Source organism: Poecilia reticulata, chromosome 21, assembly GCF_904066995.2.
Source record: "Poecilia reticulata chromosome 21, P_reticulata-male-v2, whole genome shotgun sequence".
Classification (NCBI taxonomy): domain Eukaryota; kingdom Metazoa; phylum Chordata; class Actinopteri; order Cyprinodontiformes; family Poeciliidae; genus Poecilia; species Poecilia reticulata.
Genome location: NC_088850.1, coordinates 2,450,561 through 2,470,522, shown reverse-complemented (window position 1 = coordinate 2,470,522; position 19,962 = coordinate 2,450,561). Strand labels below are relative to the sequence as shown.

Here is a 19,962-nt window from a genome sequence, read left to right as displayed (position 1 = left end):
TGATCAGCTCTTCGTCTAACGAGTCCGTGAAGCCTCCACCTGCTGAGTATTACCACAGATGAGTTTGTAGAGGGCATTCCGTTTAAGCTGGAAGCGAGAAAGATGCGTCTAGACTCTAACTACCCTCAGATCCTGAGGTTACGACCTTTTACAGTACATGGATCAGACATCCAAATAACCCGACTCCAGAAACCACCCCAGTTAACGGCGGCTCTTTCTCTATCAATAACGTGCACTTGTTACAGTCTAGATAATTTTAGAGACTCGGCACGAGTCCCAAGGTCATTATTTATCATAACTAAAGAAACTTCTGAAGCCCCCATTTCACTAGGATCATGAACATTGATTTTATACTAACCAGGAGAATTGTTATTCCTATGACTTAATTAATTTAACTGTCCACAACATCAAGTAGACTTTAATATTTTATTAGCAGGCTTTAGCAGGGGAAAATGACATACAGCTACTTTAATCAAGAATCAAAAGATCAAAATATAAAAGAATTTTAGAAAACACACTTCCCTCTAGTCCCTATACTGTGTCACTAAACCTTAAGAGAGGCTTTGGGATGCAGTTCCACTCTTTCCCAGATGCTGAGTTGATCTTGGCAGCAGAAACTTTAAATTCCATGGTCAGGGACCCATCTTGCCGTAGCAGAGTCCTCTTTCAGAATAAATCCAAAGTTGAACTGGTGAATGTTCTTCATGAGCTCAGTTCTTTATCCATAGGTGACCTTTGTCTATCCCCCATGTCCACTGCAGCATCGTTGAGATGTTTCTTGGGTTGAGAGTAAGGCAGATGTCGAATCAGAACCCCGGGTTGTGGATTATCGGATCTTGTTCCTTTCTAGAGCAGCGCGAAGTCTTCACCTTCCCGTGGTTTCAAAGTATAGCCCCAATCTTGATCCTGCATCTTCTTGTGGTCTTGCCTCGATCGCTGCCGGAATGAAGAACCCCGTTCTTCTCCTGCCTCTACCTTTTATACTCTCAGTATTCCAGCCGTGTGCGCCTCTGTGCCTTACACAACCATCTACTTCTGCATCTTGGTTGTGCTTACACAATCTCCCGTTGGACCATTACATCAGCCACTTTGGCTAACTTCCTCTTTTAACATCTGGCGCTTTCACTTATTTTACAATCCCACTCCCTGGTTTTTCTCTCATCTTTTCTTCTCACGCAACCTCTCACATTGTGACACAGTATTAAGACATCTCATCTAATTTCATTTATGATTTCTCACATTTACTCTTTAAAATCAAGTTCACATAATTCATTACATTAATGGTACATTCGTAAAATGAAGATTACACAAGTTTTAATCACTTCAAATCATAATACTGAATTACTTGTTTCTTCTGGGTTTCTGTCACAATACAGATTATATAAGTTTCAATCAACATTAAATCATGATTCAAGATTACTTGTTGCCCTGGGGCTTTTATGATGTGTTTTCTGTGTCCTGGAAAGATCTCAATCAGTTCAAAACAGGTTTCACGACAACTTCCTGTTTCTTCTCTTCTCTCCTCCCACTTTCTGCACATCGACCAATGAGAGATCAGTAAATCTCTGATGCTCCACATCACTTCCTTTTTACAACATGAGTTCTTCAAAATAAAACAGAAAATGTATCAAAGCTTCTATTAACACTAAACAGATTAAGTGGCATATTTTCATATTTTATAGGTTTTTCATCTCAAACTGTTTTTAGTCTTTACAAACAGCTTTTTACCATATTTATGATGGTTTTCATACATATTAAAAAAACTGAATCTAACAGTTAAAAATGCTAATGAGAAATTAACACAATACAAAAGGTTATTTTGAACTGGGATATAATTAAAATAAAACATTGTTTTCTATAAACTGTAACTGATGTGATGAAGCTCAGTGCAGTGCGGCGGCAGCAGAACGTTCTCCATCATTTTCATAATCCACTGTGTCGTCATCAGCAGCAAAACGAACCTGAGAGATAAAAACAGACATTAACTGGATAAAACTGATACATATAAAAGGTCTATGAATGTATTTTTCATGATTGTTTCTCTTACTTTAATGTCTTTGTGAGGCTTTTTTCTTCCTGCAGTGAAAAACAGAATAAAGTGATTAAAGTGTGTAAATTGTCTCCATTGTAGCCGAGTTTCCTCACCTCTGGTTCTGATGATGCCAACAGTGATTCCAACCATCAGGATCAGTCCTGTGATCTTCAGAGTCAACATGATGAAGCTCAGAGGAGACGAGGCGGGGGGGCCTGAGGAGGAGACGGAGCAGCAACCTGATAGGACATAAAAATCAACAGCAACTTCTCTCCAACACGTTAAGACATAACATTTTTCATCTCCACACATGGAAGACTGTAGAGGAACAAAATTATATTAATAGTTAATTATGTTTAGCTGTTTTGCACTAAGGTGTGTTTTTATCAAAAGGAAAATGTCAGATGCTCTGGGTCTCTCTGACCTCAGGAAGGAATTCAAACATCTGAAACATCCATCTAGTTAAATTTCAAAAAGTCTCAGCTGGACAATCCTGGGAAACTCAAAGCATTTCAGCAAAATGTGAGCCAAGAGATCAAGAATAAACTGGACTGGTTGGGAACTCTACATGGACAGGTCAGTATCAATAGGCGCTGCTCTCAGAGAGTTAAAGGTTCCTGTGAGAATACTGAGAATGTGATTTATGCAGGAGCGCCCAAATAAAGCAGAAATAAACAGTCCGGTCTGATGATTTGTTTTGTTATTAGACACTTTTCACTTCCCCTCAAATGGGAATGGTGCCCAACATTTTTTTGGGCGCCATTATTTTGGGCGCCAAAAAAATGGCGCCCATTTTTTTGGCGAAAAGAACCCCAAAAGAAGGCGCGTGGCTTCTTCTCCATTTGATGCGCAGCAGCAGATGGGGGTCAAACACTCCTCGTCTGCAGCTTAGACCTCTGTTTATGTCAGCTTTGTGGGTGATCGGTTATTCCTGCGCAGGAAGTGGCTGTTGAAGTTAAAAAGGGAGCCAAAGAGCCTGATGCATTCTGGGAAAAAACAGTCTTAAGCACAGCGCCGTGTCAGTTTTCCTGTGTTATGAGTTGCTAAATATTATCTTTGCTCAGTGATGTTCTTTTTGGGCGTTATGGTGACCAAAGTTAACTAATAAACATATAAACTGAATTATTGAACAGATTGAAGCCAAGTGAACCTGCTGAGAGGTGAACCAGTGACAGTCGACGAAGCGTCTGGAAGACTCTGTGAATAAGACTCTTCCAGCGGAAGTCGCGCTCATAAATCACGCAAAGCCTCATGGGGGCTTGGAATAAAGTGGATAGAGACATCCCCCCCCAAATTAGCTGTAGGTAGCGGTAAAACAACATTGCCACATGTGATAGCTGGAGTTCCCACATATTTTATAACTAAAAGCTCTGTGGAAAGCCGGTTAGCGAGTTGCTAACATGTAAACAAATGGCGGTTCTGGTTAGAAGTGGAAGTCGTGCCCATAAATCATGCAAAGCCTCATGGGGGCTTGGAATAAGGTGGATAGAGACAGATGTGATGACATCATACCTTCATGTTGGTAGTGAGCTTCTATCTTCACTTCGTTTCCTTCAACAAACTGACAGGTGAATCTTCTGCTGCTCTGGAGATTCACAGTCAGATAAGAAACACAACCAAACTGTCCTCTAAACTTATATCCATCACCTTCACCAGTCAGTTCACTTCCTGTCTCGTTCACCCAGAGGAGATTTTTATCTGGACAAGGACTCAATGAACAACGTAATGTTACGTCTCCATTCTTTGTTGGATCAGCACCTGGTGGAGATGAAGAGACTGAAAGAAAACATAATAATGCTTTAACATGAAAACTGTAGAAATATTTAATTAATTGAAGGTGAGAAACTTTGAACAACTCTAATCTTTAAGCGATGATCTGTAGAAAGAATGAAAATGGAGCTAATTTTGAAGTCGGATCCTCTCTGATGTTAAATGGAAAACTCCAGAAATGGATTTCAGTATTAGAAATTGGAGCATTAATTTCCAAGTACTTACTGCTCATTACATTTAGATATACATCTTTGTCGTAGCTGCCTCCGTCCCAGAGCTGACAGCTGTAACGTCCAGCATCCTCAGCAGTGATGTTGTTGATGATCAGAGAAGATTTATCGTCCAAACTCATCCTGGCAGCACGAGACGAATTCTGCACAATGATTCCTTCCTGAACTTCCTGTTGACTCGTCATGTTTTCAGTTTTCTTAAACAGCCAGTTAACAGCGGAGCATGATGATGAAGTCTTTCTACAGGGTAAAACAGCAACATCTCCAGCTCTGTGGTAGATCTGATCTGACTGTTTCCTGGTACCTGAAGAAAAAGACACACAGATTTTATGCTACGTGTAGCTATTCACATCAGTCTCTGTTAGAATTAGTTTAAAACTAATTCTGTTAAAAATAACACATTTTAAAAATATTATTTTGCCAGATTTATTTTCATAAAGTGATTTATTGTTGGTCAACAGTATAAATCATGGCTAGAACGGTTCTGATCAAGATTCCCTCTGTTGCCATATTTGCTCATTTCCTCTTAATTTATCCAACTCAGTACCGCCATCTAGTGGCTTCATTTCCTAACAACAACTTCAACTCTGACAGATCTACGATGTTAGAAAAGGAAGAACATGTTTGCATTTGCAAACAGATCATTTGCTTTTAGAAACACTGGATAAAAAAAACTTGCTTTTGTTTATAAAGCACCAAGTTTTGTCCTCTTTAATTTCATAAAGTCCAGTTCAGTGATCCAACTGAACAGACAATGAAAGAAATATTAAAACTTATTTGGTTAGCATCAATAAAACAAACACTTTTACTGTCAGGTGGGAAACTGATTTAGAGATGTAATATCAGTTTCTGCTCATCACCACGTTCTCATTCACTCAGAAAGGAAACAGCATCATACCGATAAATCCAGGCGGGTAACGAGCTTCAACTTTCACGCAGTTTTCTACAACAAACTGGCAGGTGAATGTTCTGCTGGTGCCGCTCTGATGCTGCACAGCCAGAGAGGAATTCCAGGTTCGTGGTGTTGTTAAAAGTAACCCAACAGCTTCACCTGTCAGCTCAGTTCCCGTCTCATCCAGCCAGCGGAAACTGTTCCTCCGACCAGAACTCCACCCCACATAGCTGCTCAGAGAGCAGTGTAATATGAAATCTTCCTTTGTTGGATCAGCATCTGGTGGAGATGGAGAAACTGGAAGAAAAATGAAAACTGTTTTCTTATTCTGGAAGATGTTGAAGTCATTTCCTCAAAGGTGAGAACCGTAAAGGGATCGGGGTCTCAGATCTGAGCAGGTTTTCATCAGCATGACGGAACAAAATAATCCTGAAACTATGACTCAGCAGTTTGAACAAATGCTGAACCAGACACATAGTTCCATCATAAAAATGCTATGTATAGCAAATATGACATAAAAAATATTTGATTTCATAACTGAATGCTTTGTAATTGGGTCTCTGTCTCTTTAAGAAATCCTGCACATTCTGAAACTCCGCCTTCAGGAAGTTGTCACAACGTGGCTCCTCTATTCGCCCTTCAACAACATTTGACAAGCGTTGCTCTGAGAAGTAGCTCCTATAATGAGCTCATCAGGTGTTTGCTAATTGCTGCTGGCTAGTCTGAAGGAGCTGAGTGAGGGAGTCACGGGGAAGGGCTGCTCTGTGAGGCAGAAGTTGTGAGCTGCATCTCTGAAGAATAGCTGTGTCGTCAAAGGCGGGGCTACGTCCCACAGAGTGTTTTGCGCGGCTGAAGGGTTGCCATGGAGATTGAAGGATTTCTCAAAGCAACACTCCAGGTTTGTTTCTGATGAGGGAATAACGTTATAGCATGATGTAAAACTTTTACATGATTCTGCCCCTTTAAATCTAAAAAAAAAACAACAACAGTAAAGCCAAAGAAGTTAAAGGTTTTAGAGAAACTGTTGATGTCAGAAATATTTGTCTAACATGAGTAAATCATTAAAGTATACATACTCACTGGTCAGAACAAACAGGTATACTCTGCTCTCATCCAAATATCCTGAAACCATGTAACAGATGTAATCTCCAGCATCATCAGCTGTGATGTTGGTGATGATCAGAGAGCAGTTACTGTCCACATGTAGCCGGGAAGCTCCAGGTAAACTCTCAACAACTTTCCCATCCCGAACCACATCGCAAGCCGTTCGATTTCTGTATAAAACCCAGTCAACAGTGGAGCATGGGGAACGTAAGGTACTGCTGCAGGGTAGAACGAGATCTTCTCCAGCTCTGCGATAGAGATGACGTTCTCCACTGGTTCCTGCAGCAGACAAACAGGACACATGAAAGCTGATCTTATTTCCCATATTTTAGGTTATTGCAACTCTCTTTTTACTTGTTTTAATAAATCTGCTGTCACTCGTCTCCAGTCGGACCAAAGGGCTGCAGTGACACTTTTAAACAAGAACTAACGGAAAAATCACACATTACACAGGTTTGACCTTCTCTACATTGACTACTGGTTAAATTCAGGATTGATCTAAAATGTTTGTCTTGATTTTAGAGTTTTAAATGGAGAGGCCAGTCCAATGCAAAGTGTTGACCCCTCATTCTTCAGTCTGCTCTCTTTGGTCCTCAGCCCAAAACCTCTTGAATGTACCCAAAACCCGGGTTAAAACTTGTGTTACCCTCTCAGACTGCAGCCTCCCTGTTTCTCTGTCTGTTGATTCCTTTAAAAAGAAGCTTAATTAACTTCTATTCAGACAAACTTTTAGTTATATGTTCTACTTTTGACTTTATTAGGAGTTTGTACCAACTTTGGTTTATTTTATTCCACACATCTTTATTTCTGTAAAGCACTTTGTGATCTTATCTGTGAAAAGTGCAATATAAATAAAGCTTCCTTGTTTTAATTTACACACTTCATTATTCACAGAAACAAACATAAACTTACTGTTCATGTCAACAGCAAGAAATATTTTAATCCCTGTCAGGTTATAAGTTTGAAACAAAAGCCAAAAAATATTGAATCCAAATTTTCTGAAGCATTTTTTACATATTTTGTCAAAACTTGGCCAATTGATAAAATGCTACACAAATTTACTTCTGCAAATTCTAAATGTTAGTCCTTGTGTCACCGGTAAGTAACAATAAACCAATGAGTCGTTTAATTTTTCTCATCTTCATGTGAAAGAAAACAGATCTTTACCTTCAAACTGAAGCACAACGACCAGGTCCAGAACCAGAACCAACATCTCCTGTCCGTCTATCAGCTTGTACACTGAAAATGCTGATATTTCCTGTTTATGGCTGAATTTGTGGTTGAAAGCAACTTCATGCCAACACCCTGTGGTTGTGTCACACTTGTATGTTTCTAGAAGGTGACAACCACAAAGAGAAGGAACTAACTGTACAAAAAATTAACATTTAAATTACATTTAACTGTTTCATTTTGCAACATTTAGATGAACTAAGATGAACCGAGTTTTAGCTACAGGTTCTGATTGTCAAGAACATAAACGAGGGAATAAATTAACTTTTATTGTTATAGTTTCTAAGGTTTTTTTTGTAATCCTTTTGCACAACATCCTTTGCATGGGGAGTCAAAGAGGAACTGCGATGTATGCTAATGCTAAAGAGCTGCGGTCACTTTGTTATACTGAATTTATATATAATAAAACAAAATGTCATCTTAATGTTATCAGTTAAATTTTTTTCAATAATAATTATAATAGAAACGATGATGTAATGGTCATATATTCCAGTTTCGGGCAGCCGCCATTTTGTGCTGATCAAGGTCTGAAGACTGCACAAGAAAGTCTTCCTGTTTAACTACATTAAAACAGAAACGTGTGTCATCAGTTGCCAGTAATGTTAGAATGTGTGGAAACAAATACGGTGTAAAAATCCAGACAAAACTAAAACCAGGTCACCAGGGAGAACCGCCCAATGACCAGCAGGGGGCAGCAACACACTGCTGCCTCCCACACCGCTACAACCTGAAACACTAAACAAAACCACGCCCTCTAGTGGAGGGCATGTCACAATGACGATTTTCTAAATACAAAATAAAGCTGACATATTAGCGTTGCCACAAAGCAAAATAAACATGATGCCATTGGAAACCTGCATTAAACATGTTATGGGGAAGCCTGTTAATTTACTTATCAAATGTAAACTCGAATTACTAAAAACAAAGTTTTTGCAGAAATAAAGTAAAAATGTGGAATTTTAATAAATATTGTATTTAAAGTATTTTATTTCCAACATTAACATATTATAGCATTAATCAAAATAGGTTTTACAAAATAGTTCTCAACAAATTAAATCCCCCAAAATAATACTGAACAAAAATCTTGTTTAGAAAGGTGATCCTTTAGCTGCTTGCTCTCAGGTACAGTTCACATATGTTACAAACATATTAATCTCTATGTTACGACACTATTTTTCTGCTGATATGAATTATAACAGAAAAAAGTGCAACACAAGCCATAAATGAACACTTCAGTATCACTAAACCCGAATCTTACTTTTCTCTTGCTGTAAACAGAATTATTAAACGTCTCACTTCCTGTTAGCCTCAGTTGGGTTCGGTGTTGGGTTCGGTGTTTTGGGTTCGGTGTTTTGGGTTCGGTGTTGTGTTCGGTGTTTTGGGTTCGGTGTTTTGGGTTCGGTGTTTTGGGTTCGGTGTTTTGGGTTCGGTGTTGGGTTCGGTGTTGGGTTCGGTGTTTTGAGTTCGGTGTTGGGTTCGGTGTTTTGGGTTCGGTGTTTTGAGTTTGGTGTTTTGGGTTCGGTGTTTTGAGTTCGGTGTTGGGTTCGGTGTTGAGTTCGGTGTTTTGAGTTCGGTGTTGTGTTCGGTGTTTTGGGTTCGGTGTTTTGGGTTCGGTGTTTTGGGTTCGGTGTTGGGTTCGGTGTTGGGTTCGGTGTTGGGTTCGGTGTTGGGTTCGGTGTTGGGTTCGGTGTTGGGTTCGGTGTTTTGAGTTCGGTGTTTTGGGTTCGGTGTTGGGTTCGGTGTTGGGTTCGGTGTTGGGTTCGGTGATGGGTTCGGTGTTGGGTTCGATGTTGGAAACATCAAGCCCGATGTTGGGCTCGGTGTTTTGAGCTCGGTGTTGTGTTCGGTGTTGGGTTCGGTGTTGGGTTCGGTGTTTTGAGCTCGGTGTTGTGTTCGGTGTTGTGTTCGGTGTTGGGTTCGGTGTTGGGCTCGGTGTTGAGCTCGGTGTTGAGCTCGGTGTTGTGCTCGGTGTTGTGCTCGGTGTTGGGCTCGGTGTCGGGTTCGGTGTTGGGTTCGGTGTTGGGTTCGGTGTTTTGAGTTTGGTGTTGGGTTCGGTGTTGAGTTCGATGTTGGAAACATCAAGCCCGATGTTGGGCTCGGTGTTTTGAGCTCGGTGTTGGGTTCGGTGTTGGGTTCGGTGTCGGGCTCGGTGTTGGGTTCGGTGTTGGGTTTGGTGTTGGGCTCGGTGTTTTGAGCTCGGTGTTGTGTTCGGTGTTGGGTTCGGTGTTGGGTTCGGTGTTGGGCTCGGTGTCGGGTTCGGTGTCGGGCTCGGTGTTGGGTTCGGTGTTGGGTTCGGTGTTGGGTTCGGTGTCGGGTTCGGTGTCGGGTTCGGTGTTGTGCTCGGTGTGGCTGTAGACGTCGCTGCGATCAGTCTGCCTCTGTCTTCTCTTTAGTCCTGACAGTAGAATAAGTCACAGTGTCTTTGCCCAGTTTGACCTGCAGAACACAAACCACAAACTGTTTCAGTTCCATTTGAATGATTTGTCCACATGTGGCTGTTGAACATGTTCACAATATGTGCAAACTTCACATTCACATGGTTTTAATGGCTTAAGATGCTGAAGTAACATAACACTCCTCTAAAAAAAGAAAATCAGGGAGTTGTACCATGTTACATTTAACAAGATGAATTCAGTGTTCAGTGTTATCAGACTGTAAAGCTCTTTGGGTCTCTCACCTTCTGAGAGGTTTCAGGAAGGTTAACAGTAGCGTAGGTCAGGTTGGGCTGCAGCTCATCCTGAGAACAGACAGTTTACCGTTATCTACTGTATCAGTAGAAAAACGTTCTTTGGGGAGAAGCAGAGAAGTTTGAACAGCGACATGCAAAAAAGAAGTTTTAAGAAGTTTAAATAACAAACTAAAACCAGAACGACTAAATAAAAACTTTAGTTGTTTCATACAGTGATGAAATGAAACAAATAAAACTGTTGATGGACAGAAATGAGGAACAGAGACGTTGAACAAATGGTCCAGACAGGTTTTAATCCTGAGACGGTCCAGTCAAAGTCTCTCAGGTGTGTCTGATCAACCTAAAGAGTTAAAATTACAAACGTTACATTTCACATTGACATTAATTATTCTATTATTTAAGAAAACAGCTGCTACTATATTTTATTGGTTGATAAAATCAGCTATAAGCTGCTAATTGCAGCTAAATGTTTGATGACTGAAAACTAAGTGCGTCATTCTCTGACCAATTCAGAAAACAGGAATAACCTGCAATCATTTCCTGTCGCCTCACGCTTTATGAGTGGTAAAGATTTTGCAGAAGTTATGTTTTCTGGTCACTCTTAAAAATATGGAGAGCAATTAGATGTTTTTTCTCATCTTCATAGGAAACATGTTCATTTTAATACTCACATAGTGATGGTTTCCACAGGTTGAATCTTGATCTTCAGAGTCAAAAGAAAACAAATCGTCAATGATTTTCATGAACACTTCTGCTTATTTGTGTGCTGCGCTGTGGTAACTATGGAAACAGCTCTTCCTTATTCTGAGGACCGACTTTCAACATTAGATATCAGAAACAGAAGTGAACCACAACAGGAAGAAAATGAAGCTGTTTGGCTCAGAGAAATTAACGTAAAACGTTAACAGTTCACCAGAACCAGCTAACTAACTAACTAAAGACATGTTGATCACTTTGGAAACACACAGCAGTCTGTAGCTGTCTTAAAGTCAAGTCCATTTATAAAACACATTTCATCAATAAGGCAGTTCAAATGATTTTACATACTAAAAATATAATTCAATTCAAATTCTTCTAAAAACCACATGCGTCTTTCTTTTTCGCTGAAAGGTTTAACATAAAGCATCAGAACATTTGTCTGCATTAGCTTTAAAAATATTCAAGATTTTGAACTATGATAATGAAGATTTGTATATTGTTTAAATTGCCATCAGTACCTGTTGAAATTTTGTGATCCTCTCCATTTCTGGTTTTCCTGAGTTTGGTAAAAACAGCAGCAAGAACAACCAGCAGCAGCAGAACGCCGATCACTGATCCAATGATGATGATGATGGTGTTATTGGCAGGAGCTGCTGTTAAAAGACTCAAAGATGACAAAACTTGTGTGGCGACATGGTGTCTGACGCTCATCACTCTGTGCACCATGTGAAATCAGAATCACACGTCTGATTAATGCCTTTATAGTTGTGCAGGTTCCAGCTACAAATTTCATAACCCCACCAGTTATCAAGAGCCCTCTGCATGCAGTGGATACAGCCGTCCACTACATATGAATATGCATCCCATATATGGATCCACCTAGCGCCTGGAGACAACCTGGAGACACCTGGAGCCACCTGGAAACCCGTGCCTCTTTCACCGAATCGCCTCACCACGCACGTAAAGCAAGTTGGCTGCTTCCTAGAAAAGAACGCACTGCGTATTTAGAGTTAAATACGACTTAGAACAGCCATACAGGTTCTTTAAGATGCTACAATCTTAGCTGGATCATTCCTTCTGCACTAGTGCGGTACTTCATTTCCACCCTTGCTTCCCCCTGATCAAAAGGAAGAAAGCCTGATCTGCTGCCGACAAATGGTTGGCCCAATTACATGTTTGGGTCTCTTCAATCCACTCACTGATTCCAATGCCAGTAATACCATTGAACTTGTGACAGACTCTGTCCCTGGGCAGCACCACCAACTGTTCAATAACCACCACCAGGAGAGCAGCAACTTCCAGCAATCCCCCATTCACCACCCTCTGCTGGGCTCCTCCATCCGCCGGCCACTCCTCCGTACTTACAGGGGAAAATCACCTCAAATTGTCAAAGCAAAACGGTAAAACTAAATCCTGAGCCTACAGGTTTGTCTTCCTTTGGACAACTACTGCTGTCTTGTCTTACAACACCAAAAGAAGATAATTTAAAAAACCAGCTAAAACATACTACACTTAAAAAAATCAAGTCTGTTCAATGATGCATCCTGCCAAACTATAAATGCGTCCATCAATCAGAGGTGAGGTTCTGATTTCACCTGGTGCTCAACGCAGGAAGGGGAGAAAACCATCTCAACACACTTGGACATGGTGGAAAAAAAGGAATAATGTACTGAAGATCAAACAAGATATTGCTTAATTTCAATAGGCCTATATAGATGATGTAATAACAGTTTGTTTCAACGTTTGTCTTAATAAGACGACATCATACCTTCAGATCCATAGTGAGCTTCTATCTTCACTTTGTTTCCTTCAACAAACTGGCAGGTGAATCTTCTGCTGCTCTGAAGATTCACAGTCAGCTGAGAATCACAGCCAGTCTGTCCTCTAAACTTATATCCATCACCTTCACCAGTCAGTTCACTTCCTGTCTCGTTCAACCAGAGGAGACTTTTATCTGGACAAGGATCAGACCTGCTGCATCTCCACAGAGAACAGCCTAATGTGATTTTTCCATCCTTTGCTGGATCAGCATCTGGAGGAGACGGAGAAACTGAAAGAAAAAGAAAAAATGTCGTCTTAGATTTCTGAAAAATGTAGAACCACTTTAAAGAGAAAAGGTAAAAAAAAGAAAGCTTAGACAAAGAAAGGAAACCTGATAAAGATTTCAGACGTCTGTATCGTTTTTGGTGACTGACCTGCATTAATATGGCAGATCTGAGCAAGTTTTAATGAGCGTGTTGGAACAAACCAAGAAATCCTCTGATGATGTCAGAAACATCTGTCCAACATTTCAACATTTAGATCAGAAGGAAAGAGACTGAGAGTTAAATCATTCAGGTCTAAATACTCACTGGATAAAACATTCAGACACACAAAATCATCTGAAGAGGCATCAGAACGACGTCTACAGGCGTAGAGTCCAGCATCACCACGATCGATGTCGTTGATGGTCAGAGAGCAGCTGCTGTCCAGATTTAACCTGGAAGCTCGAGGTGAACTCTGATCAACTTTTCCATTTCTAACCTCCAGTGAATGACTTGAGCTTGTATCTCTGTAGTAAAACCAGTTAGCATTGGAGCATGATGATGATGACGATGAAGGACTGTTACAAGCTAGAACAACATTTTCTCCTTCTCTCTGATAGAGATGAAGTTCTTCTCTGGTTCCTGCAGCAGAAACAAAGACACATTAAAGTTTTTCATACTTCTTCATTCACTAAAGCAATCATAAAGGTGAAACTAGAAATGTGTTAACTTATTTTCTGTCATGTTTGATTTATTGGGTAACACTTTATTTGAAGGGTTGTGCATAAGACTGACATAACATCTGTCATGAACATAGAAACGTCTTTATGAATGTTTATGTCCGTTGTCATGAAGTGTCATTCGGTAAATAATGACACTTTTAATGCAAAGTGGCTCTAAAAGTTGCATTGAAAGTATTAAAAGTGCCAACTTTGCATTAAATTATCATAATTTACAAAATCATGCAAAATTGGCACTTTTAATACTTTCAATGCAACTTTTAGAGCCACTTTGCATTAAAAGTGTCATGTCAGTTTTATGCACAATCCTTCAAATAAAATATTATAATTTATTGCTACATTTTCTCCATTACAACCTGTTAAATAGCCATTTGAGACACATTTATATCAACAATTATTAATATTTTAGTCCTAATCAGGTCAGAAGTTTGAGAGAAAAAAGAAAAAAATTTTATGAACATGATTATTTTTATAAATACATGTTGAAAACCTGAGTAATAAAAGCTACTCAAACTAACTTCTGATAAGGAAATTCTCATTAAATATCTCAGTAAACCAAAATTTCTTTAAAGTTGTTTCATCATTCATGTGAAAGAAAACAGATCTTTACCTTCAACCTGAAGCACAACGACCAGAACCAGAACCAGAACCAGAACCAACATCTTCTGTCCGTCTATCAGCTGCTGAACTGAGATGTTTCTCTGCTGCAGATCTGAAAACACTGATCATATTTCCTGTTTGTGGCTGAAATAAAGGACAAAAACATCTTCACACCGACACCCAGCAGCCATCCTGTCACTCTGCTGTCGTCACTTTTGTGTTTTCTTTAGAACATGAAAAAAAGCCACAAATACGAGGAAGTATTTGCACAACCTTTAGTTAGAAATAGACATTTAAGCTCCATTTCACTGAGTCACTTTGTAACACTCAGATCAACTAAAGTGAATCATGATTTAAATTAAGCTTTAGCTGATTGTCAATAACATAAAGCAGATGAGTACTAAGGTTTTATTTTATAGAAGTTGTTGCTTTTTTTCTATATATTCTGTTTTAATTTCTTTTACAAAGTAACTCTGTCAAACTCCAACCTGTAAATAATTTAGAACAGAAAATCTGTCTCTTCTGTAAACAGACCACTGAATGATCTGCTGGTCATTGAATTATTTGATGCAGAAAATGTTTCATTTGGTTTAAGAAATTGACAGTTTTGGTCATTTGACAGTTTGTCCTTAATCGTTAAAATGGTGATTTTGAGATTTTGTGCAGTTTCTGTTGTCTGATTATGGATCCGTCTGTCTGAGTCCAGAGGATTTCAGTGAACAAATACGGAGATTTTGGGTTTTTCATCGCAAAACACAATGAAGAGAATAGTTCCTCATCTGTTTATCTCCTTTATTAGGAAATTCAACAAGAAGAGAAATTACACATGCATATTTAAAAAAACATAATTAAAATACAACACTGTTTTTCTATAAACTGTAACTGACGTGATGAAGCTCAGTGCAGTGCGGCGGCAGCAGAACGTTCTCCATCATTTTCATAATCCACTGTGTCGTCATCAGCAGCAAAACGAACCTGAGAGGAAAAACAGACATTAACTGGATAAAACTGATACATATAAAAGGTCTATGAATGTATTTTTCATGATTGTTTCTCTTACTTTAATGTCTTTCTGAGGCTTTTTGCATCCTGCAGTGAAAAACAGAATAAAGTGATTAAAGTGTGTAAATTGTCTCCATTGTAGCCGAGTTTCCTCACCTCTGGTTCTGATGATACCAACAGTGATTCCAACCATCAGGATCAGTCCTGTGATCTTCAGAGTCAACATGATGAAGCTCAGAGGAGACGAGGCGGGGGGGCCTGAGGAGGAGACGGAGCAGCAACCTGATTGGATCGTTTTCATCTGGTTTAGGAAGAACATAGTTTCACCATGATGGTGGACTGAACATCAATCTGAGAGTCTGAGACTTTGGATCCACGTTCAGAACCAGGAGAACCTGAACCACCATGATGGAGAAGAAAACTGGAGATCTACATAAAAACTGTGGTGTGGAAAGACAAAGTGTCCAAAATAATGATGTTAAACTAGAAATACATCTGTTATTATTAAGAGAGAAACCAACAATGTCAACTTTTATTTTTATGGTAATGATTAGCAGCTGTTCTGTTGAAACATTGCAGACGAACATCTGGCAATAAATCTGAAGGTTGGCCATAAAAACCATCATAATGAGAGAACTGAACAGTTTAGTCTCTAAAATCAGACAGATCCAGTTCCAGTTCTGACTGAACTCAGATAAAAACACATCATGATCTAAACATTCAGATCCAAACAGAGATTTTAGGGTTAAGAAAGACTGAAATCAGCAGGTAGAGAGTCATTAGTGTAGATACTCACTGATCAGCAGATTTAGATACAGATATGTTTCATAGTTGCAGTTGTAACGTCCAGAATCCTCAGCATTGATGTTGTTGATGATCAGAGAACAGTTTCTGTCTAAACTCATCCTGGCAGAACGAGGTGAACTCTGAACGATTCCTCTACGAACTTCCTGTTGATCGTTCATGTTTTCATTTCTCCTATAATTCCAGTCAACAGAGGAGCAGGAGTCGGATGATGAAGGTCTGTTACAGGGCAGAACAGCTTCATCTCCAGCTCTGTGGTAGAGATGGACTGGAAAAAACATTCAGAGAAATATTTTACCACACATTTAGTTAATAATACAGAATCAGCCTCTGTGATGTTCTGCCTGTATTCACTGAAAATATAGAATATGTTTAAAAAATGTAAATATATTCAATAGAATCAAGTCATAATTCTGAAAGAAAATCCAGCAACTTCTGAATCCTATGGTAGTTCATAACGGTGAAGCTCTTTATGTCCATTAAAACTTCAGTTTCTCCTGAATAACTTGATGATTTAGTGTCTCCGTGTTAAAACTCAGTTTATTATCTAACCTGAAACTGACCAACATTTCTCTGTTTAACACATTTATCTGTCTCTTCCTGTTTGTTTCACTTCCTCCTTTTTATCCTTTTATCTTTCCATCTCTATCAGCCTCTAAAAGTGGCCTCTTTGTTTTGGTGTCACTTTTTAAAGTTTCCCTACAGAACGCTACTCTGGTCACTTTGTTCCACATAAACATTCAGACGGTTCACTGATCAATTCAGTGGATCTGTTTTACTTTTAAAACTGTTAATAATATATTTTTAAGCTTAATAATTCAGATATCACTCTCTGCTCTCATATTCATTCATATTAATTAATTATTATATTAAGTATTGCATATTAATTAATAGTTACACACGAGGGGGTACCGAAAAGTTTCCAGAATGACGCTGCTGCGTGCGCAGTTTTTGTTGTACACGATTCTGCCGCTAGTTATTTGTTGAACCACGCCTTTTCAATCAGTGTGCCAAGCGGCGTCGGTGTGGAAGGTTTCGACCAGTGACGTGCGGTGATGTTCATAGCTGGTGAGGCTCTGACTTGACTTAGACACCATGCATGTTATTGGACCTACGGAAATTTCGCGCATGCGTACAACGCTGCGGATCAAAAAGACTAATCTTTTGCATGTCATCCATGGCCGCGTTAACTCAGTGAAACTTAGAAATGTAGGTATTAATTTCGTGCTATGATCCACAGCAAATTGATCTGTATTCGCCAAGCTACGCAGACTCGTTGCCATAGCAACTGAGTCCAACCATAGTAAATACTGCAACCATATAAAATTCTAGTAATTCCTGTTGTTTATCTCATTTACTCTGTAAATAAAAGATATTGTACCTTGTATGTATTGAGCTTCAACCTTCACTCTGTTTCCTTCAACAAACTGGCAGGTGAATCTTCTGTTCTCGTTGCTCTGATGCTTCACAGTTAGAGAAGAAAAACATCTTTGTCTTGAGCTGCGATCATCACTTTTACCAGTCAGTTCAGTTCCTGTTTCATCCAACCAGCGGAAACTTCCTGGACAATAATCCAGTCCTCCGTATCTCCACAGAGAACATTGTAATGTAAAATCTTCCTTTGTTGGATTAACGTCTGAAACTGAAGGAGAAGATAAAACATTTTCTCAGTTTAAAATATGTTAAAGTAACTTTATCAAAGGTGAGAATCTCAATAAAGTCTTAGGCTCTCAGGCTGAAGAATGTATAAGGTAACTTTTTTTTATAAAACTTCAGATGTTTTCTGATTATTGATCTGCACTAATATTACAGATCACAGCAGGTTTTCATACATGATGATGGAAGAAGCAAGAAAATCAAAGAGAAAATTATTCAGTCCTTTGATCAAACATTGAACAACAAAACGAGACAAACTAAATCTAAACATCTCTACAGCACAACGTTCATTCTGATGAGCGACTTCCTGATGACATCACAGCTTGGCCCCGCCCCCAGATCAGACAGGAAGTAGAAGAAACAAAACAGAGGACAGAAATAAAATTTAAACCTCCTTCAAGCTTCATTTCCTCCTTCTCTGAGGCCTGATGGGTAAAGTTTTCCTGAGTCTAAATAAATGATCGTTTCTCTCTGACTGAACAACATGTGACCTTCTGACTGCATCAGGTCACTGAGAGGTTCCCTCATGTTAAAGTCCAGAGACGTTCAAGGTTCAGAGAAAAAGGAAATCAGAACCGATGATGTCAGAAACATCTGTCCAACATTTCACCAAGTAGATCAGAAGGAAAGAGACTGAGAGTTAAATCATTCAGGTCTAAATACTCACTGGTTAAAACACTCAGATTCACAAAACCGTCTGAGGATTCATCAGAACCAGGTCTACAGATGTATCTTCCAGCATCATCAGCAGTGATGTTGTTGATGATCAGAGAGCAGCTGCTGTCCATTTTTAACCTGGAAGCTCGAGGTGAACGATCAACAACTTTTCCATTTTCAACCTCTGTGTGAGTTTCGCTTGTATCTCTGTTGTAGAACCAGTTAACAATGGAGCATCGATAAGACGATGCAGGACTGTTACAAGGTAGAACAACATTTTCTCCTTCTCTCTGATAGAGATGAAGTTCTCCTCCTCTGGTTCCTGCAGCAGAAACAAAAACACATTAAAGTTTTACACCCATCATTCTTCACAAAACAATCAGGTGAAATTATAAATGTGTTAGTCATTTTGTTCCATGGTGTTGAATTACTTTTACATTCTTCAGTCTTGAAAAACAACAGAGGAAATTCTATCAGGATTTATTTTTCACTCATAAATGCCACAAAGGTTTATTTTACAGATACTAAATGTTAATGTCTCCGTAAAAAATAACAGCAAGCCAAAGTTCCCTTTAATTTTTCTCATCTTCATGTGAAAGAAAACAGATCTTTACCTTCAAACTGAAGCACAACGACCAGAACCAGAACCAGAACCAACATCTTCCGTCCGTCTATCAGCTGCTGAACTGAGATGTTTCTCTGCTGCTGATCTGAAAACACTGATCATGTTTCCTCTTTGTGGCTGAAATAAAAGGACAAAAACAGCTTCACACCAACACCCAGCATGCATCCTGTCACTCTGTCGTCACTTTTATGTTCTTTAGAAACTGACAGAAAAAACACAAATAGAAGGAAGTAGTTGAAACAAAAATTGCATCATTTTTTAACTGACTCACTTTGAACACTGAGAACTAAAGTGAGACATGATTTAGCTGAGTGATCTGATTGTAAAGAACCTAAAACAATGTTTCTTTTTTATTTCTATTGTTTTTATTACAGCATGTTGTCATTTCCTTCACAAACAGGAACCTATGATTCATACTAATGATCTGCAGTCGGTCCACTAACAGCAGCAGCTCTGAGACTCTGCAGACAGAGAATCAAACCGAGTCAGAACAGAACAAACACAGACTGTAGACTGAACAAAAAATCACGACTCAGCTTTTCACCAGCATTTTAATGCACCACTTACATATGAATCTGAGGCTGTTGGCAGAGTGACACGAGTCTTAGAAATCCTCGTGCATCATAACCTGATCTGTGTAAATGCAGTTTAGTCTGTGTGTATCAGGCGACTCGTGTTTAATATTATATAGGTTTGAATTTGTAATTATTAGATTTGTGAGGTTGAAGTTAAAAAATCGGTGTAGAAATTGTAATTGTGTGCGAGTACTTTAATTTTGGATTCATAATTTTTAATATTCATGTGTGCATTTGACCTGATATTTACAAATAATAAATATCTACAATGCAAGTAGGCATCATTACATCCCCGAGTCATAATTAAAATATTTTCTCAGCGGGTATCGTGGCCTTGGGCTGCCACCTTATCGTGGTGGAGGGGTTTGAGTGTCCCAATGATCCTAGGAGCTATGCTGTCTGGGGCTTTATGCCCCTGGTCACCCAAGGCAGACAGGTCCTAGGTGAGGAACCAGACAAAGCGCAGTCCGAAGACCCCTATGATGAATACAAACTTTGGACTTCGTTTTCCCTCGCCCGGACGCGGGTCACCGGGGCCCCACTCTGGAGCCAGGCCTGGAGGTGGGGCACGATGGCGAGCGCCTGGTGGCCGGGCTTTTACCCACGGAGCCCGGCAGGGCTCAGCCCGAAGAG

The 19,962-nt window shown here is 39.5% G+C and overlaps 3 protein-coding genes across 6 annotated transcripts; all 3 read right to left on the bottom strand.

Annotated features, from left to right (window-relative positions):
- Positions 1–412: 412 nt before the first annotated feature.
- On the bottom strand, positions 413–18,865 carry LOC103457297 (immunoglobulin superfamily member 10-like). Of its 3 annotated transcripts, none has more exons than XM_081602341.1 (8): positions 18,744–18,865; positions 6,005–6,307; positions 4,931–5,221; positions 4,028–4,336; positions 3,545–3,808; positions 2,146–2,271; positions 2,048–2,076; positions 413–1,961 (listed from the first exon to the last, which is right to left on the bottom strand). In XM_081602341.1, the coding sequence occupies exons 1-8, from the start codon at positions 18,787–18,789 to the stop codon at positions 1,884–1,886; spliced, it is 1,446 nt and encodes a 481-aa protein (XP_081458467.1). In that variant the 5' UTR covers positions 18,790–18,865; the 3' UTR covers positions 413–1,883. The 3 variants fall into 3 exon arrangements, with proteins under 3 accessions (XP_081458467.1, XP_081458469.1, XP_081458468.1); XM_081602343.1 differs by having other exon boundaries at positions 2,146–2,247; XM_081602342.1 differs by lacking the exon at positions 18,744–18,865 and adding an exon at positions 7,196–8,120.
- On the bottom strand, positions 8,226–14,157 carry LOC103457192 (uncharacterized). The gene is made up of 7 exons (XM_081602345.1): positions 14,021–14,157; positions 12,998–13,312; positions 12,415–12,696; positions 11,165–11,299; positions 10,619–10,650; positions 9,936–9,995; positions 8,226–9,694 (listed from the first exon to the last, which is right to left on the bottom strand). Exons 1-7 carry the CDS (start codon positions 14,070–14,072, stop codon positions 9,626–9,628), a joined length of 945 nt encoding a protein of 314 aa, XP_081458471.1. The 5' UTR covers positions 14,073–14,157; the 3' UTR covers positions 8,226–9,625.
- Positions 14,842–16,486, bottom strand: LOC103457193 (uncharacterized). 2 transcript variants are annotated; one of them, XM_081602349.1, is made up of 5 exons: positions 16,369–16,486; positions 15,809–16,084; positions 15,169–15,270; positions 15,071–15,099; positions 14,842–14,985 (listed from the first exon to the last, which is right to left on the bottom strand). In XM_081602349.1, exons 2-5 carry the CDS (start codon positions 15,975–15,977, stop codon positions 14,908–14,910), a joined length of 378 nt encoding a protein of 125 aa, XP_081458475.1. In that variant the 5' UTR covers positions 15,978–16,084; positions 16,369–16,486; the 3' UTR covers positions 14,842–14,907. The 2 variants fall into 2 exon arrangements, with proteins under 2 accessions (XP_081458475.1, XP_081458474.1); XM_081602348.1 differs by lacking the exon at positions 16,369–16,486 and having other exon boundaries at positions 14,848–14,985; positions 15,809–16,341.
- Positions 18,866–19,962: the final 1,097 nt, after the last annotated feature.